Consider the following 24188-nt stretch of genomic DNA (forward strand, 5'->3'; position numbering starts at 1 on the left):
ATGAGGATTGTATGATCTTTGAATAATATCGGTCTTTAAATGCAAGATATTTAAAGTGTACCTAAAGTATACTTGCAATAGTTCCACTTTAACAAAATCAAATATACTTCCGTATATCTTTAGTTGGAGTTCAGCACTGCTTCTGCACAATTAAAGTGCATTAAGTACAAAATTAGTTGCTACAATTTAGCAGACTTTAAGTATACCAGTTTAGTTTACCAAAAGTACAATTGCAGGGTATTTTTTTAAGCACATAAATATAATGTATTTGTAGCATACTTGGCTTGAAATAAATGTATTTCAAATAATATATTTATTTTTCACTAGGCAGTAGCACTGTGAGACTTAGTCTTTATAATGGCATGTGCTACATAAAGGCCCTTGATAGCTTTCAGTTATCGTCTACTGATTTTAATTTTTTTTTCTGCTAAACAATCGGTACAATGTTAAACAACAGGTGCGCGAATGTGCGCGAATTGAACACACTGTACTTCTGTCCTTCACAGCTTAGTTTTCATTCCTGTCAGAATTGAAATTTGACAATGGTATATTATTTCAAATTTTTGACCAGTAGTGTACATTAACTGACGCACCTGTAGATAATAATAGTGATAAATTCCTATTGAATACTGAGAAACATGGTCCACCCAATCAGTGGATAATCAGGGGAAAGAAGGCCAGATGTTATTATTAAACACTGGAAGAACTAATCATAAGTAAAAAATAAAATAAAATGTGTGAAAGTCTGTTAACCGTATCCTTCAGTTTAGTGTGACTCAGTGGTGGCATTTGTTTCCAGGCCCTCCTGGACCTCCTGGAGTGGTGATTGTAGAGGAGATCACGGATACCACGGCGACGTTGTCATGGAGCCACGGAGTTGACAATCACAGTCCAATCACCACCTACAATGTACAGGCACGAAGCCCTGTCTCTCTGGGCTGGCAAACAGTGAAAACCGGTAATCACTTCCATACAAATTAATGTATGAAATGTCTCAGTGTGTGTGTGTGTGTGTGTGTGTGTGTGTGTGTGTGTGTGTTTAAGTGATGTATATATATATATATATAGTTCTACTCAGCAAGGAGACATTAAATTGAACAGAAGTGATTTTTTTTTCCCCGGAAGATTTATATTTCAAATAAATGCTGTTCTTTTTATTTATCAATGAGTCCTGGAAAAAAATGTACTTTGGTTCCATGAAAAAAAATGTTAAGCAGAAAAACCAATATACATACTTAAGCAATACTCACACTAATCACAATAATTCTGTTTTACTATATTTTTCTTTAATAAATGCAGCCTTGAGCATAAGAGCTCAAGAGCGTATGAGACTTATTTCAAAACAATTGAATACACTGTATATAATTCCTTTTGAAGTTAGTATTGGACCCATATTGAACTTACATCAAGCTCCATGTGAAAGTTTAAGTTTTAATGTTCACTGACTCTTCAAATACTCCTATATTTCTTGTTATATAAGATCTCTCTTCAAACCTTTGGCTTTTAGCATATGACTGCTAACAGTGTCTCTGAATGCAGACTCAAGCACTGGGAGTTGACTTTTCCTCCCATCTGTTTGTAGGGATGTGTGACAAGAGCCCAGTGGGCCTCGATGAAATGTCTGTTTTGCTTTTTTAAATGTCACTGGCTGAAATCTGATGGCAAATAAATTTGAAGGTCATTCGTAGGTTAACTTTACCATCATTTGGAATTGCGTGAATCTCACGAATCATATTTCATCTCAAAATTGAAAGAAAATAACATTGTACATAAAGAACATATTATTGTTATACTAAGTATATATTTCTTTAATCTAGACACATTCTTGACATGATTTTTGAAATTCACCCAATTATCTACCTCTCATTTTTTAGTAATTTGTCAGATATACAAGACTCACTATTTTTTTCTATTGCTATCAGGAGTTAAATAGCTTTATTTTGTGTACCTTGACTGTAATACCACTTGTAATTATCCGCTATTATCCAAAGACAACAGCTTGTTGTGTCATCTGTTCAAACATTAGCAGTCTGCTTTGGATAATAGCAAAGTTTTATGCAATGATGTCGACTTTTTATGGACGAATCGTTCTTTTCAGTTTGAACATTCCACGCGAATGACAGTAAGAGAGATAAGGCACAATTAGTGTGTACACAGTGCTGTAAGTGCTGAACCTAGTCAGATTAGAACAAGGAGGCAGAGAAGAAAATCTTTACTTTACTTAGCAGTGTTTAAACACTGCTACCACTTCACATCCTTTACATCCTTCATAGAGGACGCTGCTGTGATTTAGGTTAAAAACGCAAAAATACTCAGTATACATCAAACGATCTGTAATAAAAGACATAGCATAGTGACCGCATAATAATACAATTACTCACATTTGTGTGGTGTGTGAAAAAGGACCAAGTTATTACTGATGTGGTTTGGAACTTCATTAAAAATAAAGGTTATCAAATAAAGTTTATCGTTTGGTTTCTGCATAGACCTGCGTTTGCCTCTCTCATTATTTACACTACATGAGTGAATCGGTGGGCGGGGCTAAACAGGCAGTGATGTAGAAGCAGGCGTTGAGCAAGTGACAAGCAGTTCAGATTGTATTCAAACGCTCTAATAAAAGATCATTGTTATATTGTATGTGATATATGGCAGCCATTATGCAGTCTTCAGTTGCAGAGACGGTGTTCAGTCACACTATTACGTCATAAAGTGGCACATTCCACAACCTGTAGTGTAGGCGGATTGGCTTCAATGTAAGCTGTTTTTAGGCTAACAAGAAAGTTTTGAGGTATGAAACTTACAGAATGTTTTTATAGCACAATGACCTCTTATATGTAAAACGATCAAGGGAATTTTGATTGTTCAGTTCATGACCCCTTTAAATATGGTCAATGTGTACTGAAGAATATCTTTAAATCTTTAAAGCACAACAAAAGATTAAAAGACTGGTTTAAAATGTAATTTATGGATGGATGGATGGATGGATGGATGGATGGATAGATAGATAGATAGATAGATAGATAGATAGATAATTATGCAAGCCTCACATCACCAAGTACAGTGCCAAACTTCAGAGTAGTGTAAATCATGCCGCCACTGGACTCTGGAGCAGTGGAAACCTGTTCTGTAGAGCAGGGGTTCTCAAAGTTGATATTCAAAGGTCTGAATCTAAATTATCATCGTCAAAATGTCAGAAATAATTATTATTACAAAACGTATTTTTAATAAACATGCTTATAACTTTATATAACTATTCAACTTTATATATGCTTAATTATCATATTCATGACGTCATCAGGTTGTACTTGTGTTTACTCTCTGAACTGTAACAATACTGCATTTTTATACAACTAAATGTTAGTAACCTGAAATAGTAACCTGCAGTCACTTCAACTGAATTGATAACTGTGTAGGGATTTCATGAACAGGACACTGATACGCCACTGAATCACCATCACGAGGCTTCGAATTAATTCAGTCAGGAGTCAACAAAGCTTTCTTTGTATCAGGACTGAAAAGCCAGTTCACAACATATAGAAACCCCGATGTCTTGTGACCACCAATGGATGGAACCATTATGTCCAAACAGGAAAAGGATGAGTAAATTAACTGATGCCCTCAGGCCTGCAAGCACGGGATATACAGCGTGACTGTCACATGTCTTGTGACCACCTGCTTCCTGCCCTGACTGAAACTCCTTTTGTCACAGACAAAGAAACAGAACGTACACAGACAATCGTTTAAACTCATAAGTAGTGAAAATGTATCCACTGTATGTGTTATGCCGTATATATATATATATATATATATATGTTTGATGTGTTTATTGTAATCTATTAAGTTTAATCGATATTTTATAACCCTTTATTTAGATAAATCCTTTCCCCTCTAGTCCCCTCATCAGGGAACTCCCTTAAGTCAACTTTAAATTCAGGTCCCGAAACTAGAATTGACTCCTTTCACCAAAAAAAAATATTTTTTTTTAAATCGTAAATCGTTGAAACCGATGGCTAGTCGACACCCCAGCTGCATATTTACAGACGAACTATATTCATGTTCATATGCTCAGACAATCAGCAGTGATAGGTTTTTGAAAAAGCTGTTTTGTACTCATTCATTTACAAGTCTGCTGGATCCGGACCGGAGTCCAGACTTTGAGAAGCCCTGCAGTAGAGTGACAAATCAAGCTTCTCTGTTTGGTAATCAGATGGGTGAGTCTGGATTTGGTGGTTGCTGGGAAAACATTACCTGTAAGGATTCTCATACTGTACAAAATTTCAAAAAGCGATATTTTAAAAGCCCAAGAGCCAGTGGCAATACGAATGTAGTTTTTGGCATGCCAGAAAAGCACACTACAACTGCAAATGAAAAACTCAGAGGAATGCAAAGGAAATCGAGGCATGTGTGGTCAAATAGGGAAAACCTATGAAAGTACAGAGAGGCTGAAGAAGAGAAACAGTGAGATAAGGCAGGGTAAGCCGGAGGGGGGAAAGAGAGAAATTTTGTGGAGAGCATCTGGGAGTTTATCATCTCACAGCCTCACGCCTGGAGTGGGGCTTTGGTCCCACAGGTTATGTACAGCCGTTAACTGTAGACAGAAGTTAGCCCAGAGGTTTGGTCCTCAGCCAAGTGTGTGTCTGGACTGAAATGAGGTGTGTAAAAAGAGGAGCCAGTCCTCTGGGCAAACATAATCTTGTGTCTGGTGTCTCTTATGTATTGACTTGAGCAAAGCATGAGAGAAATCAAAATTACAAATTAACTTTACTAGAAGCGATGGAAACATTTCTCAATCTCTTATTCAAAGCTCAATTACACAGAGAAACGGAAGCTGTAATACACTGGGTAAAAAAAAAAGTACGCTTCAGCATTCTTTTAAAAAGAGTACTTATTATGGACATAATATACTTTAAAAGAATATACTCAAGTCCAAACTATAGATTACACTGTAATGTATAATAACTATACATTATTGTGTAAATGTATATTAAATGCATTTAGCTGAACTTTAGAGTGCTATTTTGATGCAATTAAAGGGATAGTTCACCCAAAAATGAAAATTCTGTCATTAATTACTCACCCTCATGTCATTCCAATACCTTTGTTCATCTTCGGAACACAAATTAAGATATTTTTTATGAAAACCGAAAGCTCTCTGCCCTCCATAGACAGCAAGGGTCCTACCATGATCAAGGCACAGAAACGTAGTAAGGACATTGTTAAAATGGTCCATGTGACATCAGTGGTTCAACTGTAATTTTATGAATCTATGTAATTAATGACAGATTTTTCATTTTTGGGTGAACTAACCCTTTAAGTATTACGTAAGGACATCTTCATACGCATCTGTAATTACACAAGTTGTAATATTGAATAACACACTTGATAAGTGAATGTACTAATAAGTGCACATCTTTAAATTTTGACAAAAGATAAGTAAAATATAAAAATTATATATTAAAATATACTTTAAAGTAAAAAAAATGACTTTATTAGGGCACTTTTTAGAGTGTAATGTATATTACAGTATATGTATGTATTTTTTATTTTTATTTTTAAGTACACTTGAAGTGCACATTCAATACAGTTAAGCACACTTCTTTTTCACAAGGGCATGGCCATCAAAACTTTTTAGTTTTTAGAGAGACAGCGGCTGTGACATGTATTGCTGTTGAAATTGTTCTTTAAATCAGAAGCATTTTGTATTCCTCGTTGCAGAAATGTAAAGCTTTATGCTTAGCTGGTTTAAAAGAAAAATCCAGTATTGACTTTTTAGGTTGTTCAAAATCGATCTATGATGTTAGAAAACTAGATGTTGGCTCCGTTCCTCAGCTTAGTGAGCTGAAGCATTTAAAGGCTGTTCCAAAACCTAGGCAGCATAATTGTTTATTCTGGCTAATTAATAATCATGGCATGTGTTTATGCTTATAGAACATCATAATGATATGCTAATGGAAAACATTTGCACTGTTTCAAATCAGTCACTTGTCAAGTTGCATTTGAGTTTGGTTGCTGTCTTAGAAGTCAGCTGTCTATGTACAGTAAAGAGTAGAAAAAAAATCTGAAAGAAAAATAATGAAATGTGTAAATAGCACTTTTTTTTATGCATTGTGATATGTTTGGAGAATTTAACATATTAAAACTGATCTCTCCAATTTAAGTCGCCAACATTAATGTAAAAAGTTTCATTCTTATTACTGTAATACTAATAATAATTATTATTATTTTAATATTATTATAATAATGATGATGATGATGATGTGTAAATTGTAATGTGTTTCAGTGAAATTATTTAATGTGTTGGTGTGTGTGTTTAGCTCAAGCATACTATAACACTCTACATTACTTTGAAAAGCCTCCAGTCTACAAGGATTTAATCTCAGTAGATGTCAAATCTTAAATCTTTGCTTGTGTTTTAAGCTGTATTGATTCCTCATTTGTTTTGGTACCTCTCCGCTGTGCTCCACATGCCCCTTAGATCCAGAGCCGGTGACAGGAAACATGGAGTCCGCCATGGCAGTGGATCTCAACCCCTGGGTGGAGTATGAGTTTCGGGTGGTGGCCACGAACGGCATAGGAACAGGTGACCCGAGCGCCTCCTCCAGAGTGGTCCGCACTAAGGAAGCAGGTATCTGTCATTGGTTCATTCACCCGTGAATATCACTGAGCTAAACGCCCTCCAAAAGAACAGAAATCTAAATAAATAAACAGTCTTCTCTCAAGCCTCGTTTATCCTCCACTCGGGGGGATCGTGTAGCTGCATGTTGTGACACATTTTTACGACTGCCGTCACCCATCTGAACATCCAGGGTGACCCTGGTCCTATTTTAATTGGAGGAAAAGTGGAAAATAAGCCGCTTACATGAATTTAAACAAGTTTTTGTGTTTGAGCTGAAGCAGAAAGGCACTTGTGCCCTCAGGCAAAGAGGCTGCAGAATTCTCTATTTACGGAGAACAAAACCCTCGCTTCATCACACTTTGGTTCAAAAACATTCAGCAGGCCTGCCTGATTACGCAGCAACAAAATGTCCCAAAATACGAATATAATGACAGCTACTTTTTTATCATTATTTAAAGCCGATTGAATTACTGTAGTTTGTCATCATATGCCACCGTTCGTTTGTTTGTTTCTTAAAGGAATAGTTATTTCATTATTTACTCTCCCTCGTGCCAAAACCAGTGTGCTGTTATTTTTAGCCGCGGAGCCCAAAACAAACATTTTTTAAGAATCTTCACAGAGTATGTTTCCATACAGAAATGGTTCCACAGCCATTGAGCTTTGGAATTGACGAAACAACTAAAAGCACAATAAAAGTGGCCCATGCATTAAATCGATATGAAATCATACAAGATGAGAACAGAAAATATGTTTGACTAATAATCCGTTCAGATTTTAAAAAGATCCTAATGTTTGCATCTCAACGTGTTTCACCAGGTTTGACATTACTGATGCCAAAACACCCGGGGGGATCGTGTAGCTGCGTTACACCTGTAGAGTGAATTTTCTTAACAGCCAAGCATTAATTAATCATTAGTAGTCATTAGCAAGTAATGCACCACTCGCATTTTTGCATAGAGGTTTTAGCTACTAAAAGCTAATAATATAATGCATTATTACATTGCAGTATTTCTGTGTCTGCAGTTCCGTCAGTAGCCCCTGTCAACGTGAGAGGGGGGAACGGCCGCAGGCATGAGCTGGTCATATCCTGGGAGGTAGGTTTGCACTCAGCATGCACAATGGACACCCTACTGTGAACTCTTGCTATGCTAATGAATATGGCATAAAAGACTTGCAGCTCCTGGCCAAATAGATTCACACAGCTAATTGACTTGAGCGTTCGTAATTGTATCCGGCTATAATTGCCACCATCGCAATTTGCCTATTGAAGGATTGCTACACTTATAGTCCCAAACCCTATAAGAACAGATGAATGACTATATTCGAAATGAAATTTTGTGCTTTGTGGGAATGCTGTTGGAGGCAAAAAGAACTGAGAAGTGGTGCAGGTTTATTCCAGACCTCCTAGACATTTGTAATAATTTGCAAGCCTTACTTCATTCAAATTATTAACATGATGTAGGCTTAATAGGAAAATTGAATATTTGTAAATGCTGACAAGTCATTTATACATATTCATTCATCTGTTCATGTGCAGGTGTGTTGGTTTGTACATTGAGGGTATGTCACACAAACTGTTTTCCATTAATTAAAGAGCCCCAAAATTAAAATTTGAGTTTGTGTCTATTACTTTTGTGATATGTGACATTTAGCAAATTTGGCATGTATTATTTAAAATGCACACCATACATCTGAATATGCCTCCTTCCCTACAATATTGCAGGTGAAATTTGTTGTGAAGCATTTGGAAGTCAATGGCTACCAGTAACTGTATGATTACCAACATTCTTCAAAATATCTTCTTTTGCATTCTTAAGTTCTTAAACTTAAGTAAAATATTTTAAAGTGTATTATTTACATAGTCAGAACTCTTTTTCAAAAAGTTTGCTAAAGTATACTTCTTTTTCACAAAGGACTAGCAAGTAGCAAAGTAGTATTGTTGGCTTATCTCACTTCATTCATGTACGTGCAAAATGAAGAAAATACACATTCTTGCGCAGTGCCAGGTTTGATGTCATTGACACCAAAACACAACTGGTTCTCGAATGTGTTGTAATCTAAACCAGTCATTTTCCAATATGTGGAATGGAGAATGAAATTTGAGAGCTGCAGCATATCGAATGGCTTCAGAAGACATATAGCGCACAGGTCATACAGTATACTGTTGAATATAATGAATATACTGTTATGATATTTCCTTTTAGAAGCTTGACAGGGGTGGTGGTCACTGCCATTTATTATTTAAAAAACTGAAATTTTGTCAAATGAGAGAGATGGAAAATGACCGTTAACCTTCGATCTTCAAAGCGCTTGGATGTTTTTTGAAAATCTGTCTGTTATCTGAAATTTTACAACCCTGAAGCAACATCTAGTCAGTTTTTCTGTACTGTGTAAAGAGGATACTAGCATGCTAATGAACAGAATCACCTTTGGTTTTGTGCACTGGTGTATGGCGGAGGAATTGTGCACATAAACACGTTTTAAAAAAGAAAAAAAATGGTTTCCAGATGAAGCCAGTTAAAGCTGCGATTAACTGGGGAATTGAGGAACAGATGTACGCTGAAGTCACGATATTCTTGCAGTTATTAAATCCTTGGGCCCCAACTGTCACCAGGCAAATAACTTTCATATTAGCAGAACTATACCTTAGTGAGAAATTAAATTCGATAAGGTTCATTCCAGATGCAATGGAATATTTTTACCGTGATGACTTCCTGAGTTAGAGGAGGTTATCACTGTAACTACAGAATAATCAGAGTTTTAATTTTGCTTTGGCAATGACAGTTCAATTATAAGCCCCTCATCGCATTCACAATATGCAGAACGTGTCTACACTCTCAGAAAAAAAGGTACAAAATCTGTAACTGGGGCGGTACCTTTTCAAAAGGCACACCTTTGTACCTAAACAGTCCATATTGGTACCTTAAAGGTACATATTAGTACCTAAATTGTACATATTAGTACCTAAAAGTTACAAAAGTGTACCTTTTGAAAAGGTACCACCCCAGTGACAGCTTTTGTACCTTTTTTTCTGAGAGTGTATACACTAGAAAGGTTTTTAGATGTTGCTTAGAGCTCTGAACACATTGTGAGTGTAATGTTTGCCTGTTTTAAACACACGGGAGATTTCAAGTGTTAATTCTTTGCTGTATCACTTTAAGGGACGTACTAGCAGGTATCCTGATAGGAGCTTCAGGTGCTATTTTGAGACACATAGTACATCATATTAAATTACATATCATTTAGCAGACACTTTTAAACCAAAATGATTTGCAACGCATTAATTGGACTGTCCCCCCGGAGCCCGAGTGCTTTGCTCAAGGACTTTATGAATTTAATAATACTTCAGTTACCAAGTCTCCCATACCTGGAATATAACCTTTTCTAGCACAGACACTTTACATTAACCATTAGAGTGCCACCATACTTAAAACGCTTAGCACTAACAAAGCACTAAGACCTGTTGACAATGTGTGTTACTACAATTCATTTAGACAGGGTCCAACATTAAACCCCAAATGCAAGTACATATCTGCACTGGCAAATATATGAAACAATTTTTTATTAGCTTTTATTGGCTGGCAACTTCATGAATTCTAACAACATATATGGTTTAGTGCTGTTATCAAATCACAAAGGCTGCAATGTAGTGATATATGTTGTTTTAAAAGTGAGCAGATTATTATCCAGTATATTCAGTGTCTTGGAGCAACTCGGTTTTCCTGCAGGTGTTGTGAGTTTGGATCGGCTATAGAATGCATTTGAAAATGCAACATGTTCCAACTATCTTCTCAAATTTTTGATGACAAATGTCCATAAATCTGTTGTCAACAAAAGAGAAGCTTTAAGGTCTACTTGCGGTTGTCTGCCAAATTTAAAAAAATATATGTTTTAATGATTTAAATAGAAAGTAATACAGCCATTAAAATTAATATTGTAATTTTACTGTTGTATTTATTTATTTATTTATTTTTTACAATACAATGGTATAGTTACTGTAGTAACATATTTCTTTATTGATTTTTTTTTTTACTTATTTATTTTAAAATTTAAGAAGTTAAAAATGTGGTGGTGTTATTATTACAACATCATGAATGAAAATAAACAAACAAACATATAAATAAATAAATAAATAAATAAAGTCTGCCAAAAAAACAATATACAACAAATTAATTGTTATATAATTTTTAGGTTTTGGAATTTAAAAGTTGAGTAGCAGGTGGCTTGGCACACTACCACTTCAGAGTTGTTAAAATAGTCAATTAGTTTCTCTGGCACAAATACAGCTATATTAGGTTTAACGTTTCAAATTGACCTTACAGTTTTTCTCAATCGATTTTACACTTTTCTCCAATGCAATGTACTTGTTCTCAAAACATTTAACACAGCCATCCAAACACAAAATTATCTTAACCAAACAGTTCAACTTTACTGCAAAATGAAGCACTGCAATTTTTTCTAGTAATGCAATTATTACAATTTAATATTAACAGCAAATCTATACGTGTGTTCTCTATTGATTATAACACACATTCAGCTGTAGATGCACAAATATGCTAATGAAAATACGTTTATTGCAATTCTTCAAATGTTTTGTTATATATATATATATATATATATATATATATTGTGTACTGTATATCTAAACAAAATAAAAATTGTTATCCAACACCTACCATCACCCATGAGAAAAAACGAATTATAGCCATTCAACATTACAGTATAATTGAAAGCCATTATTTTTAATAGCCTCTGAAATATTAAGTGATTTTAAAACAATTTTCACATAAACTATAAATTGTATATGCGTAAACTATACAGATGAATCTTTATTCAAGCTACAAAAGTTAATCAGTGACTAGAGCAGTCGAGTGATGTCTCTTTTTCTTTTGTTTTTTGATTTACATCAATCACAGACTTTAGCAGGTTTTACTTTAAAAGCAGCGCTGTCTCTTTAAAACCTGATGACGCGGATCTGACACATATCCTATTTTCTCCAAACTCTTTACGGTCACTTAAGACTTTATAACTCATTTAAGACCGCATATTTTGACGTAATTGTGTGTGTTTTCGTCCGTTGAAGCACTACTGGTGTGCTGTTTGAAACGGCTCAGCGTATATTTACAGCCGAACGTAGCCTTCATCATTGCACCGTTTAGGCGCCGTAACCCCAGGTATGTGTCACCACATTCTCGGGTTTTGAAGAATAAAGAAGGGAAAAGTTAATCTTCCAAAATGAAGCAGCAATATCTTCTCAGGTAAAAGTTATTAGAACCGTGTCTTGGGACAAGTGGGCCATCACACTGCTCTGACCTTATCAGCCCATTTGTATCCTATTATTTGATTCGCTCTTGTCACTTATGACAGAACAGCTAATCACGATGATCTTGTCTTCGGAAAAGATTATTTTATTTGCTTACGTCAGAAACAGTGAATCTCTTTAAAAACTGACTGTTGTTCTCACTACATTGCATTTGTTATATTTCGTAAAAGTTTTACCCGCCAAGTGGCGACTGACACAGTTACATATACTCGCCAACACCGATTTTTACTTGCATTTGGTGCTTGGAGAGTGTTAATTTTAGGCCCTGTATATATACTGTATATAGCAGTTAAAATATTTCTTGTAAATCTCAACTTATAACATTAATGTAATCAAATTAAATATAAAACCAAAGCTATTTGTCACTGCCAGGGCATTAACGTTTTTATAGAAAATATTTTATAGTTTGTTACAGAAAAACAAGTTATGCTCAGAGTCCAGAGCCTCGATCATAACATTATAACAGGCACCTTCCGAGTAGAGACCTGCACGATCGCGGGACCCAACGCAGCAGGAACACTTGATGGGCGAGTGCGGGTGCGGGCAGGCGGGTAAAGACTCGTGTGTGCGGGAAGTGGGAGAATAAGGGTGTATCACACTAGGCAATCGTGGGCAGTCGTGGCCTAATGGATATCAGAATTGTAACCCGAAATTCGCGGGTTCGAGTCTGAGGTCCGCCAGGAATTGTAGGTGGGGGGAGTGAATATCCAGCGCTCTCTCCACCCTCAATACCACGACTGAGGTGAGACCCTTGAGCAAGGCACCGAACCCCCAACTGCTCCCCGGGCGCCGCAGCATTGGCTGCCCACATCTCCGGGTGTGTGTTCACGGTGTGTGTGTGTGTGCGCGCGTTTGTTCACTACTCACTGCTGTGTGTGTGCACTTGGATGGGTTAAATGCAGGGCACAAATTCCAAGTATGGGACACCATACTTGGCCAAATGTCACGTCCTTTCCTTTCCTTAACCATAGCATGATTGCAGCATGATTGCGTAAACATTTAAATGCAAAATGCAAAAGCAAAAGTGATAGATCTGTAGAGCAATATTGTGAAAGGACCATGTGTTACCGCGTCCCAAACGACTCAAAATAATAAACCACAAAGTTAATAAAACGATGCACTCCACTGTACTGAGCGAGAGCGCTTCTCTGCTGTCTTCACGTGCTATCGGAAACTTCCTATTTCCCACTTTAGAGCTTCATTTGAGCGCTGCTGCAGTCTTAGGCCCACCCCAAATGCTCTCATTGGTTGAGACGCGTGATGACGCTCATCCCAAGCTAGTACTGATCAACATCCCACCCCTCCTGTATCCCATGGTTTGTCTGTATGTGTATTCAGAGCCAGCGAGCAACGGACTTTCATAATAATCTGTTTAGGACAATTACAACGTATTCACATCACTGTGTTAACTGTTTTGAGAACAGTGACCTGAGTTTGGAGACGTGTCAAATCGATTGAGAAAAACTGTGATATTACAATAAATACAACTAGAAAATCAACTAGAGCATTGTTTTATATTCAAATCATAGTGACAAACAGCAGAATTTAACTTAATATTTAGCTTCTAAAAAGGAAGCATTTATTTTTGAAACATTTATTTTTTATTCCTCATGCAAGCAAACCCAAACTCAATTGAATCAAATTTCTCAATGCCACATATGAGATTGATTATTGCCTCAGAATACTCTGCTGCAGCACATAAAAATGTGATAATATGCATTTTATAACCAAACTGGCCATTTTAAGAGTGAGTTCGGGTTAATTGTGACGAAACGTTTCTTTCTTTGTGGAAGTTACCATCTTCATATTTAGTCACTTGAACTGTTACAGGTGTTATTCCCGACTACTGGGAGAACAGAAAAAGCTTCACTGTGATAATTCATACGGGATTCAAGTCATAGCTATGCTGAATAGGAAATTCAAGAGTCACACCTGTTAGTAAACAATCCCAGAAAACAGATTGTGTGAATGTAGCCTTCCTAATATTGTGGACAATGTTAATGTCTTCTTCTCTGGCAAAGTCCCATATAGCTTTATTTTAGCTCCACCCTGTTTGTCTGAGTCCCAATTAACCACTTTAGAACCACTGAATTGGCTCTGCATCTCCAATCAATACTAGTGGATATGAGAAGATGCAGTGCTGCTTTGGCATTCAAGGCACGTGAACTGGCTGCTGCGCTGCCTCTCCAATCATCTCTGGGTGGTTGTGGAAGACCAAGGCGCCTGTGCCGAGAGCTGCTTATTAAACAGGATAAATGACTAAACAGCTCGCACCGTCTGCTCATTAGTGTCTGCAGAGAGAGAAAAAGTATTACGGGCACCAGGAGCAATGGACTGGACCATTACAGTTGCCCTACTTCCTATTCGATGCCTGCCGCAGCCTGCCATGCATGCCGATATCAGACCGCCAGCAGACTTCATTTGCACTGTGGGTGCCACTCCTTCGTCCAACAGCCTTTTTAGATGCATGTTCCACTTCATTTTGTAGCAGAACTGTTTTTTCCTTTTTTAAAACGGACATTTATTGGTCGCCCCATGCAGAAAGGCTCAGCCAGCACCGATAATGTTGGTTCAAGGGTTGTTAATTCAATTGCTAGAAACACTAGAGTGAGTTAATTACACTGCTCTGGCACTAAAAGTCTGTGCTGAAGTAGTGTGAAGGTACAGCCTATTCTCTCCCATCGTCTGTCTGCGTCTTATTTTGGGTGCTGCCGCCAAGGGACGTGATAATTTCGGAAGCGAGTGGAAATCAGTCAAAATTTGGCGTGACGGACAGATTCGCTGCCAAAAAAGAGAGGAGAGTACAGGTGTTTGTCAATTATTAAAATTGCCCGAGATTTAATTCCGCTGGCTTACATTTTAATTAAATTTCTATCTCCCTTAATAGATTGCATTCCATTCTATTAAATGCCTAGCAGGTGTCGCAGACAGGCTCTGATATCTCCCCCTCAGAAAAACATCAAGCAAGTGTCAAACCTCTTTTGAAAAAAGCTGCAAGGAAATTGTCAGCAGCTGGACAGGCAAAATCAACTCATGTGACCAACAGACTGTATACAACCTTCCAGAACAAGAATAATTTAGGTGTTTTAGTGTAGCTAAATGATAAAAGACATTGAGAATACTCACCCTAATGAGCAAATGGTCTGCTAGAAAGAAAAGATGTAAGAAGAAGTGTTTTATTATTGTATGGTAGTAATGCCAAGTGTAAGTGTAAGTGAAATCTTAAAGAATTCATATTTTGCTTAGCCTCATTTTTAACTCCCAAAATGGTGAAAAAGTAATCAGTACTACAGTTGTCACAATATTTTTGTGTCTCATGGTACTATACCAGCTAAAGTATCACAACATCAAATAGTATATTCAAAACAGTTATTGTGTGGATATGTCTTAATTGCAGGCTCTTTTTATTGCTATAATATAATATAATATTATTACAATTTATTATTATAAATGTTTAGAATTTAAATCTGAAATATTATTATACTATAGATATGTAGTTCTGAACAGAATTTATTTACTTCACGCAGCATTGCAATGCAGTTATCACAGGAACTGAAGGGAGACTTTTTAAAGCCAAAACTTAAAATTGAAGTTTAACCTAATTAATGAATTTGAGCATTATAAATTATCCCAAATCTATCTAACTTATCACGGGAGGTGCTTGTGCTGTGGCTTTCGTAACTCATAATTTAGAGATGCATCAGACAGATGTTTTTGGCTGTTATTGCTTAATGAGTCATATAAGAAGGAGCTGATCTTTGGATTCCCATGTTGTTTCATTCTCTTTGCTGTGAATAGCACGTAAAGAACTGGACTCAAATAATATATGCTGAAACTGAATCTGAGTCACTCCCCTTACAAAAATGAGTTTATTCAAGTGTGCTATTAGTATACTTCTTTTAAAGTAAAAATAAGAAAGTATACTTTCAGTCTACTTTTCATGTACTTCTCAGAAATGTGCTTTATGTACTTCTCAGAAATATACTTAAAATTACATTTAAGTATACTTGACTTATACTTAGAAAAAGTCTAAATATATTTGAACTATACTTGTCCTCCGAGAATCCATGTTTTCATTGTTATACGGTAGGGGGCGCTATTACACATCTTCTGTACAGAATTTCCAAAACACAAGTGAAGAAGAAACCGAAACAACAGATGCTTCCAGTAGGGGTGGGCGATACTGCAAATTTTTATATCGATCCGATACCAAGTAAATACAAGGCCAGTATCGCCGATACTGATACCGATACTTTTTCCTTTTAAATAATTAACAATAACTAATGTTGATATGACTCAAATATTACATCAACTTAAAGTTATGTGGATATTCTTTGCCTTTCTGAAAGGAATTTGCAAGCAGAGGAGCCCAGAATATGAAAGCAATGCGTAAAGTTTCATGTTAAGCATTTTCCTCCCATAGAAAAGAGTTATAAAGAAAAGACTTAAGGTGGCTTAATGCATTAAGAAAGTAATATTAAAAGGCCAAACTCAGTGTACTGATGATGCAAACTATATGCAGGCAAGCAGCCCAGGATGTGAACACAAAGTGCATGCATGTTGTGTTTTCCTCTGATAGAAAACCATTATTAAAAAATGCTTAACGTGGCTTAATGGTTGAAGACAGTGATACTGTATAAATAGGCCAAATTCTGTAAATTTAATGGGTCTGGCTTCCAGTCTCATCCGCTTTCAGCAATTTTTAGCTGTACAAAACGTTTTGCTGCTTGATATTGCAAACCGGTGTTTCTTACCATATTATTGTAATGTATTGTCTTAATTATAAACACACAGGGTGGATAGCACTAACAATTTTACTGTTTATTGCACTTTGTTATTTTTCTCGTTATTTCCCTACCGTGTCTAATGAAGCGGAAGTCTCACACATTCACAGAAAAAAAGCTTACCTCTGCATTGAAAAATTAGGTGAATAAGTTGGTGGTGTTGCCACAGTAGAGAATTTCTACTGTTCCATCTCTCACTCAAGTATCCACTTGCACTTGGAGCTGCTGAGTCACGTGATGGCATGACAACAAAACTGCATAGCAGGGGAAGAGCAGAAATGTTTGCATACGAGACGTGAAAATAGCGGTATGCATACAGACATGTCTATTCTTTGTTGTATGTATTAGGCAATGTATTAAGTGTAGAAGAGAGAAAATTTACCTAGAGTATCGATCTCATCAGGCCAGTATCGATCCGATACCATTACCAACATTGGTATCGATATTATTGATATTAGGATCGATCCGCCCAACCCTAGCTTCCACACGTAGACCATTTCTCAAACAGAAGGCTGAGTTCTCCGGAGGTCGCATTTGTAGACTGCATACGTCATAAAGAAGATCTTATTTTAGAATATTAACAGTTATAAATTTGACCATTATTCTTAGTTAAGCGTAAATTGTTGTAATATGCTTATGACTCGTGAATGTAATGCTCAGTTTACTGAAATAAACCAGGCTTGATGATGTATGCAGCCTGCAAATGCGACCTCCGGAGGATTCAGCCTTCCGTTTGAGAAACCGCCATAATCTAACATGATCATCAGACATAAAACAGCATCAAAACTGTGTAACGTTATGGAATAAAATGTTGGCCCATGAAGAGGTAATAATGACTGTCAAGCTTTGGGGTGTTGATCGAGTCCATCTACGTTTTGATTATCATTCTGAATCCAATTCATAGTCTTTTTTCAGCTTTTTGTTCAAAATGTTGTTTATTTATTTCTTTATTTTTTATAAATAAAATGTTTTTGTTTACAAGCATTAACTTTTTTCTTTTGATGTTTTGTATGTTCAGATATGCATATAACAAAATATATACAAATTAATACCTAAATAGGGACATAGTAGTATACATAAAGTATGATGTAAAGTTCACTTAAAGAAAACTTACGAGTATACTTGCAGTATAAAACTACTAAACTAGTAATTTACTGAGAATATACTTCAAAATGTGCTAAAAATGCTACAAGTATTTAATTAGTAAACTGTCAGTATACATATAAGTTCACTTTTAGTATAGTTGCAGTACAAATTAAAAACAGAGAAGTAAACTATGTGTGTACTCAAAGTCACTTTGTGTACACAGTCACTCACTTTTATATACTAGAAAGTGGGCCAATTTAGTCCCAAGGAGTATTGAAATAGTACACTTACAAGTATACTTACTAGTACACTGATATTTGTATACTTACTACATAAAATATACTTAAAAATATAATTGAACTTTACTTAAGTATACTTAATCAAATAAACTTGAAATACTTCTATTTGGTAAGGATCCTCTGCTGACCTCAGTTGGAATAGTGTGCCATCACTTGTATTTTGAATCTTGGGCAATGCAGTACTTCCGTAGCACCAGTACACTGTGCAAACATAGTCCATTCTGCTTAGTATGTAGTCCAGACTGTGGCTACTGTTGGGAATGTTTATTTTTCATCAGATTTGCTATCTGGAGCTGTCTGGAAAACGTTTGCATGTGTCCTTACACAGTTTCATCAGATATGATCTTGTAAGGTCATTTGTTAATTACATCTTAAGAGTGCAGGTATCCCTGCATGCAGCAGCAAATCAGCAGATCTGTGATGTCAAATTCATGAACAAATGACTCTTGCAAAGTGATTCATTTTAATGAGTCAGTCAAAAAGTTTCATTACCACCCCACTGAGTAGATAAGTCAACGGTTTGAATCAGACTCAGTCAGTGAAATGTTCTGAGTTCACAAATGTCTCCTACTCAACCTTCCAGAACAAGAATAATTTGGGTTCCCTTTTGAAAGGGAACTCCACGCTGCGTCCTCTAGAGGACAATAGGGGAACGCCTTCAGCATGACCAGAGTCTGAAGCATGAATGAAAAAACGACAATGAACCTGACATTGGCAGGCGGCAGCCTATGACGTAAACAATAACGCACCTGCGGGTATAAAAGAGCACCTATGGAATACATCATCCTTTTTTTGTCTTCAGGGTCGCTTTGTTTCTGAAGTGTGATTCGGTAAGAACAATGTCTATTGTCAAGCGTTTTAGGAAGTGTGCGGATCTGTGTCAGCGCTATCTGACACCAGATGATGCACACAACCTATGCGTTATGTGTTTGGGCGAGGAGCACGCGCGCTCTGTTCTCGAGGGAACAGAGTGCGTTCATTGTGAGCGTTTCTCATTGAAGAAGCTCCGCTCTCTTTTGTCCCTTTTCTCGAGGGAATTGGGACAATCATCTGCCCCCCGTGGCTCGGGTCCTGCCGCTGCCGAGGCAGCGAGGAGACTGAGATCGTGGGGATCGCAGATGGAGCTTGCTGATGAGTTTGAGAGAGGTGTTAATCTCTCGCGTTCGTCGGCTGCTGACGAGGGGGAACTGCTGGAAGAGGATGTGTTGTCTCTTACATCCTCTGATCCAGCAGGAAGTTCTCTGTTGGCTTCCAGGCAAAGTGAGCAGGATTTGGCTGATGAGGGTGAAGAGGATATTTATTAACCTTCTCAGCCTGCCTGCCCCGTGTATGATGAGCTGTTGGAGGTTACGGATCGCGCTTCTGCTAGATTAGACCTGCAGTGGAGGCGCGAAAAAGGGGAAATTGCTCGCAGTAGACTTGATGAGTGACTTCTTTCTGGACATAACCGCCCAGCTCCCGTGAGCCTCCCATTCCTTTCAGATATTCATAGTGAGATTGAGAAGGCATGGGGTAAACCATATTCAGCCCGCATTCATCAATACCAGCATGCTAATAATGCTGATGTCGATGGGATTCATGAGCATGGATATGTGTCGATACCCCCTATTGAAGAGACGCTTGAGAGCTATCTCTCAGCTGAGGTGACATCGACTTTGAAGGCTCCAGCCCTGCCATCCAAGCCACTAAAGGAGACGTCTCACTTGAATGGTAGGGCATACGCGGCAGCGGGTCAGGCTTGTGCTGCCTTGCACACAACGTCAGTGTTGCAGGCGTACCAGGCTGAACTGCTAAAAGACTTAGACCAAGGCCAGGGGCTTTCCCCTGAGGCGGTAGTTGAGTTGCGCCGCACCACAGATCTGGCTCTCAGGGCCACCAAAGCAAACAGCTGCCGCGATCGGTAGGTCGATGGCAGTGATGGTGGCCACAGAGAGACATCGGTGGGTGAACTTGGCAGACATCGGGAGGAAAGAGAAACGTTTTCTTCTCGATGCGCCGGTTTCGCCTTCGGAATTGTTCGGCACATCCGTTGAGACGGTGGTCGACAAATTCAAAAAGGCGAAGGCGCACTCAACAGCTTATAAGTCCTTTATACCGCGCCAGTCTATGTCTGCTCCCAAACTGGTCTGCGGGCCGGGGACAGGGCCAGGCGGTTAGTGCCGCTACTCATGGCCCTCCTCCTCAGAGAAGTAGGTCACAGAGGAGGCACGAGTCGAGGAATAAGAGTAAAAGGGGCCTGAGGGAAACCATCCAGAGCAGACGGGGTCAGCCATCTGGAGCTGGTAGTTGTACTAAACGTTAACCCTCCTTTCTCCTCTGCATTCTGCCCCCTACCCCCCCCTCCCCCCACATTTTTAATGTGGTTGAGTGTCGTAGGCTTACTCTCATTTAGGAGAGTCATTTTGTTGAAGCCTCGGCTTTCCAGAGCTCTTTAACTAGGGTTTGTGTGTTGTTAGGCTTCCTTTCAGTTAAGAAAGAAAAGAAAATCTTTCGGCTGAAGCCTCCCCTCTCCAGACTTATTGTCTCTAGCGTTGAGTGTATTCAGGTCCCCTGTCATTTTTAGAGAGTTGAGACCTTCACTCTCAAGAGTTCCCCAAATAAGATTGAGGCTTGTTAGGTTTCCTCTCATTTAAGAGAGTCATCCTGCTAAAGCCTCCACTCTTCAGAGCTCCGCCTAGGCAGTATTTTCAGTATGTAGGCTCTTTCATGGGCCTCGCTAACTGTCTTGGGCATCGAGTGTGGTTAGGTCTTCTCTCATTTAAGAGATTCTTTATGTGAGACCTCCACTCTTAAGAGCTCCTCTACTAGGGCTGGGTGTTGTTAGGCCTCCTCTCATTTAAGAGAGTCATTCTATGAAGCCTCCGCTCTTCAGAGCTCCGTTAGTCAGTAGTATTATTGGACAAGCTTTTTCTTGAGCCTCACTAACTGTCTCTAGTGTTGAGTGTAGTTAGGTCTCCTCTCGTTCAGAGAGTCATTTTGGCTGAGACGTCCACTCTTAAGAGCTCCCCAGAGGTATTGACGTTGAGTGTAGTTAGGTCTCCTCTCGTTCAGAGAGTAGTTATGCTGAGACCTCCACTCTTAAGATTGAGTGTTGTTAGGCTTTCCCTCGTTTAAGAGAGTCATTCTGCTGCAGCCTCCACTCTCCAGAGATCCACTTAGGCAGTACTATTAGTATGTAGGCTCCTTTTGAGCCTTACTAACTGCCTCTGGCTTTGAGTGTAGCTAGGTCTCCCCTCGCTTTAGAGTCGTTATGCTGAGACCTCCACTCTCAGAGTTCCCCTACCAGGAATGGGCGTCGTTACGCTCCTCTTGTTTAAGAGAGTCATTCTGCTGCAGCCTCCGCTCTCCAGAAGCTCGGCTTAGGCAGTACTATTAGTATGTAGTCTCTATTGTGAGCCTCGCTAACTGCCTCTGGCGATGAGTGTAGCTAGGTCTCCTCTCGCTTTACAGAGTCGTAATGCTGAGACCTCCACTCTTAAGAGCTCCTCAACTACGTTAGGCTCCCTCTCATTTAAGAGAGTCATACTGCTGAAGCCTCCTCTCTTCAGAACTCCGTCTTTGGTAGTAATTTAGTATGTAGGCTCCTTTTGAGCCTTACTAACTGCCTCTGGCATTGAGTGTAGCTAGGTCTCCTCTTGTTTTAGAGAGTCGTTATGCTGAGACCTCCACTCTTAAGAGCTCCTCAACTAAGGGCTGAGTGTTGTTATGCTTCTTCTCTTTTAAGATAACTATACTGTTGAAGCGTCCGCTCTTCAGAACTTCGTCTTTGGCAGTAATTTAGTATGTAAGGTCCTTTTGAGCCTTACTTACTGCCTCTGGCGTTGAATGTAGCTAGGTCTCTTCTCGCTTTAGAGAGTCGTTATGCTGAGACCTCCACTCTTAGAGTTCCCTTACCAGTATTCAGCGTCATTAGGCTCCTCTCGTTTAAGAGAGTCATTCTGCTGCAGCCTCCGCTCTCCAGAGCTCCACTTAGGCAGTACTATTAGTATGTAGGCTATATTGTGAGCCTCGCTAACTGCCTCTGGCGTGTAGCTAGGTCTTCTCTCGCTTTAGAGAGTCATTATGCTGAGACCTCCAGTCTTAAGAGCTCCTCAACTAGGGTAGGCTTCCTCTCATTTAAGAGAGTCATACTGCTGAAGCCTCCACTCTTTAGAACTCAGTCTTTGGCAGTAATTTAGTATGTAGGCTCTTTTTTAGCCTTACTAACTGCCTCTGGCATTGAGTGTAGCTAGGTCTCCTCTAGTTTTAGAGAGTTGTTATCCTGAGACCTCCACTCTTAGAGTTCCCCTACCAGGAGTGTGTGTTATTAGGCTTCCTCTTGTTAAGAGAGTCATTCTGCTGAAGCCTCTGCTCTCCAGAGCTCCGCTTATGCAGTATTAATGTGTAGGTTCTTTCTTTGAGCCTCACTAACTGTCCTAGTGTTGAGTGTAGCTAGGTCTCCTCTCATTCTAGAGTTGTTATGCTGAGACCTCCACTCCTAAAGTTCCATACTTTGGTGGGCTTTGAGCTTGCCTGTAGAGGTTTGTAGCTCGGGCTCTGGCCACAGGGATTTTCGCCTTGAGCCTTTGACTTAGGGAATCCAGTTATTTGGGTACTCATCCCTCAGCATGGCGTTGGTATACCGTTCCCCTAGCACCCTCTAGAGGACGCAGCGTGGAGTTCCCTTTCGAAAGGGAACGTCTCAGGTTACGCATGTAACGATGGTTTCCTGAGAATAGGCAACGAGATGCTGCGTCCCCGTGCCATGCATCAGTCATTCCTGTCTGCATCTCCTTCAGACAAAAAGAGGATGACGTATTCCACAGGTGCTCTTTTATACCCGCAGGCGCGTTATTGTTTACGTCATAGGCTGCTGCCTGCCAATATCAGGTTCATTGTTGTTTTTTCATTCATGCTTCAGACACCGGTCACGCTGAAGGCGTTCCCCTAGCGTCCTCTAGAGGACGCAGCGTCTCATTCCCTATTCTAAGGGAACCATGGTTCCCTTTCTGTCGGTCACTCTCGACGTCACGTCGGTAATGACCAACAAATTGGGATCTCGCTAAGAGAGACCAATCCACTTCTAGTGTAAACTAAACGAGCCAATGCACATTGGCATGCGATGATTGCATCCAGCTGCCGCTGATCGCAGCGCGAGTATAACTAGGCAGCAGGTGCAACGTATACTCAACTCTTCGCTTCGGAGCTGAGCATTCATATCGTTCTGCTCCTGACTTCTACTGAGAAAAAACTAAACGAGTTCAGAGCGCTCTTTGAGAGCTCTTCGTGTTGGCGTTACGGCGCTTCAGCGGTGGTGGTTTCCTGTGTCGAGTGGGTTCAGGCAGTAGCACGGGCGGTCTGAGGGTAACAGTGATGGCAAACCCTCCAGGGAACCAACCGTCGGGGGACCATCGCTCCTCTTACACTCTGCAACCAGTTGAGCTGCCAAAGAAACATGTTGGGCCCTCTTCAAGGAGCTTACCAGCAGTATCCTGCGGTGCTCCTCCCAACAATTGGATGTCAATCACTGCATCGGAGGGGCTGCCCTTCTAGCAATGCCTGAATTGGATCCGGAAATTACGGCTATGCTTTCCCTGGCCGCCGTGAGGGGTGAGGGTGAGTGGAGACCACCGTGTCCCGAGCCCTCAAGGTTGGACGATTGGTTCTTCGGGGTGGCCCTTGCTGGTTCTCAGCACCCCGCCCCGGTGCCATTCTTCCCGGAGGTGCATGAGGGGCTTACCAGGTCGTGGATGGCACCTTTTTCTGCTGGAAACCGACCTGCTAACTCCTCCTCCCTCACCACTCTCGACGGTGGTGCAGCTAGGGGGTATACAGGGGTCCCCCCAGTGGAGCGGTCGATTGCGATGCAGTTGTGTCCTGATACCACCTCCACCCGCAAGTGCAAACCGTGCCTCCCCGAGCAAGGTTAAATCCTCCCCAGCCCCCCTCTATACCCTCTTGGGACCTGACTCTAGTGCTCAAAGAACTACAGCAGGGCCCATTTGAGCCTTTGCAGTCAGTCAGGCTAAAGTTTCTTTCAATGAAAACTCTGCTTCTGACTGCATTGGCCTCCATCAAGAGTGTAGGGGACCTACACGCCT

At 39.5% G+C, this 24188-nt stretch overlaps 1 protein-coding gene across 3 annotated transcripts in view; it reads left to right on the top strand.

The window, feature by feature from the left end:
- cntn5 (contactin 5) overlaps positions 1–24188 on the top strand; it is a 377750-nt gene that overhangs the window by 329834 nt on the left and 23728 nt on the right. For all 3 annotated transcript variants that reach the window (XM_016490714.1, XM_016490721.1, XM_016490730.1), the window contains 3 exons: positions 786–958; positions 6476–6625; positions 7640–7710. In XM_016490714.1, coding sequence (XP_016346200.1) covers positions 786–958; positions 6476–6625; positions 7640–7710 — 394 coding nt within the window. The remainder of the gene's footprint in view (positions 1–785; positions 959–6475; positions 6626–7639; positions 7711–24188) is intronic.

The sequence above is a fragment of the Sinocyclocheilus anshuiensis genome, unplaced genomic scaffold, assembly GCF_001515605.1.
Source record: "Sinocyclocheilus anshuiensis isolate Anshui unplaced genomic scaffold, SAMN03320099.WGS_v1.1 scaffold569, whole genome shotgun sequence".
NCBI lineage: Eukaryota > Metazoa > Chordata > Actinopteri > Cypriniformes > Cyprinidae > Sinocyclocheilus > Sinocyclocheilus anshuiensis.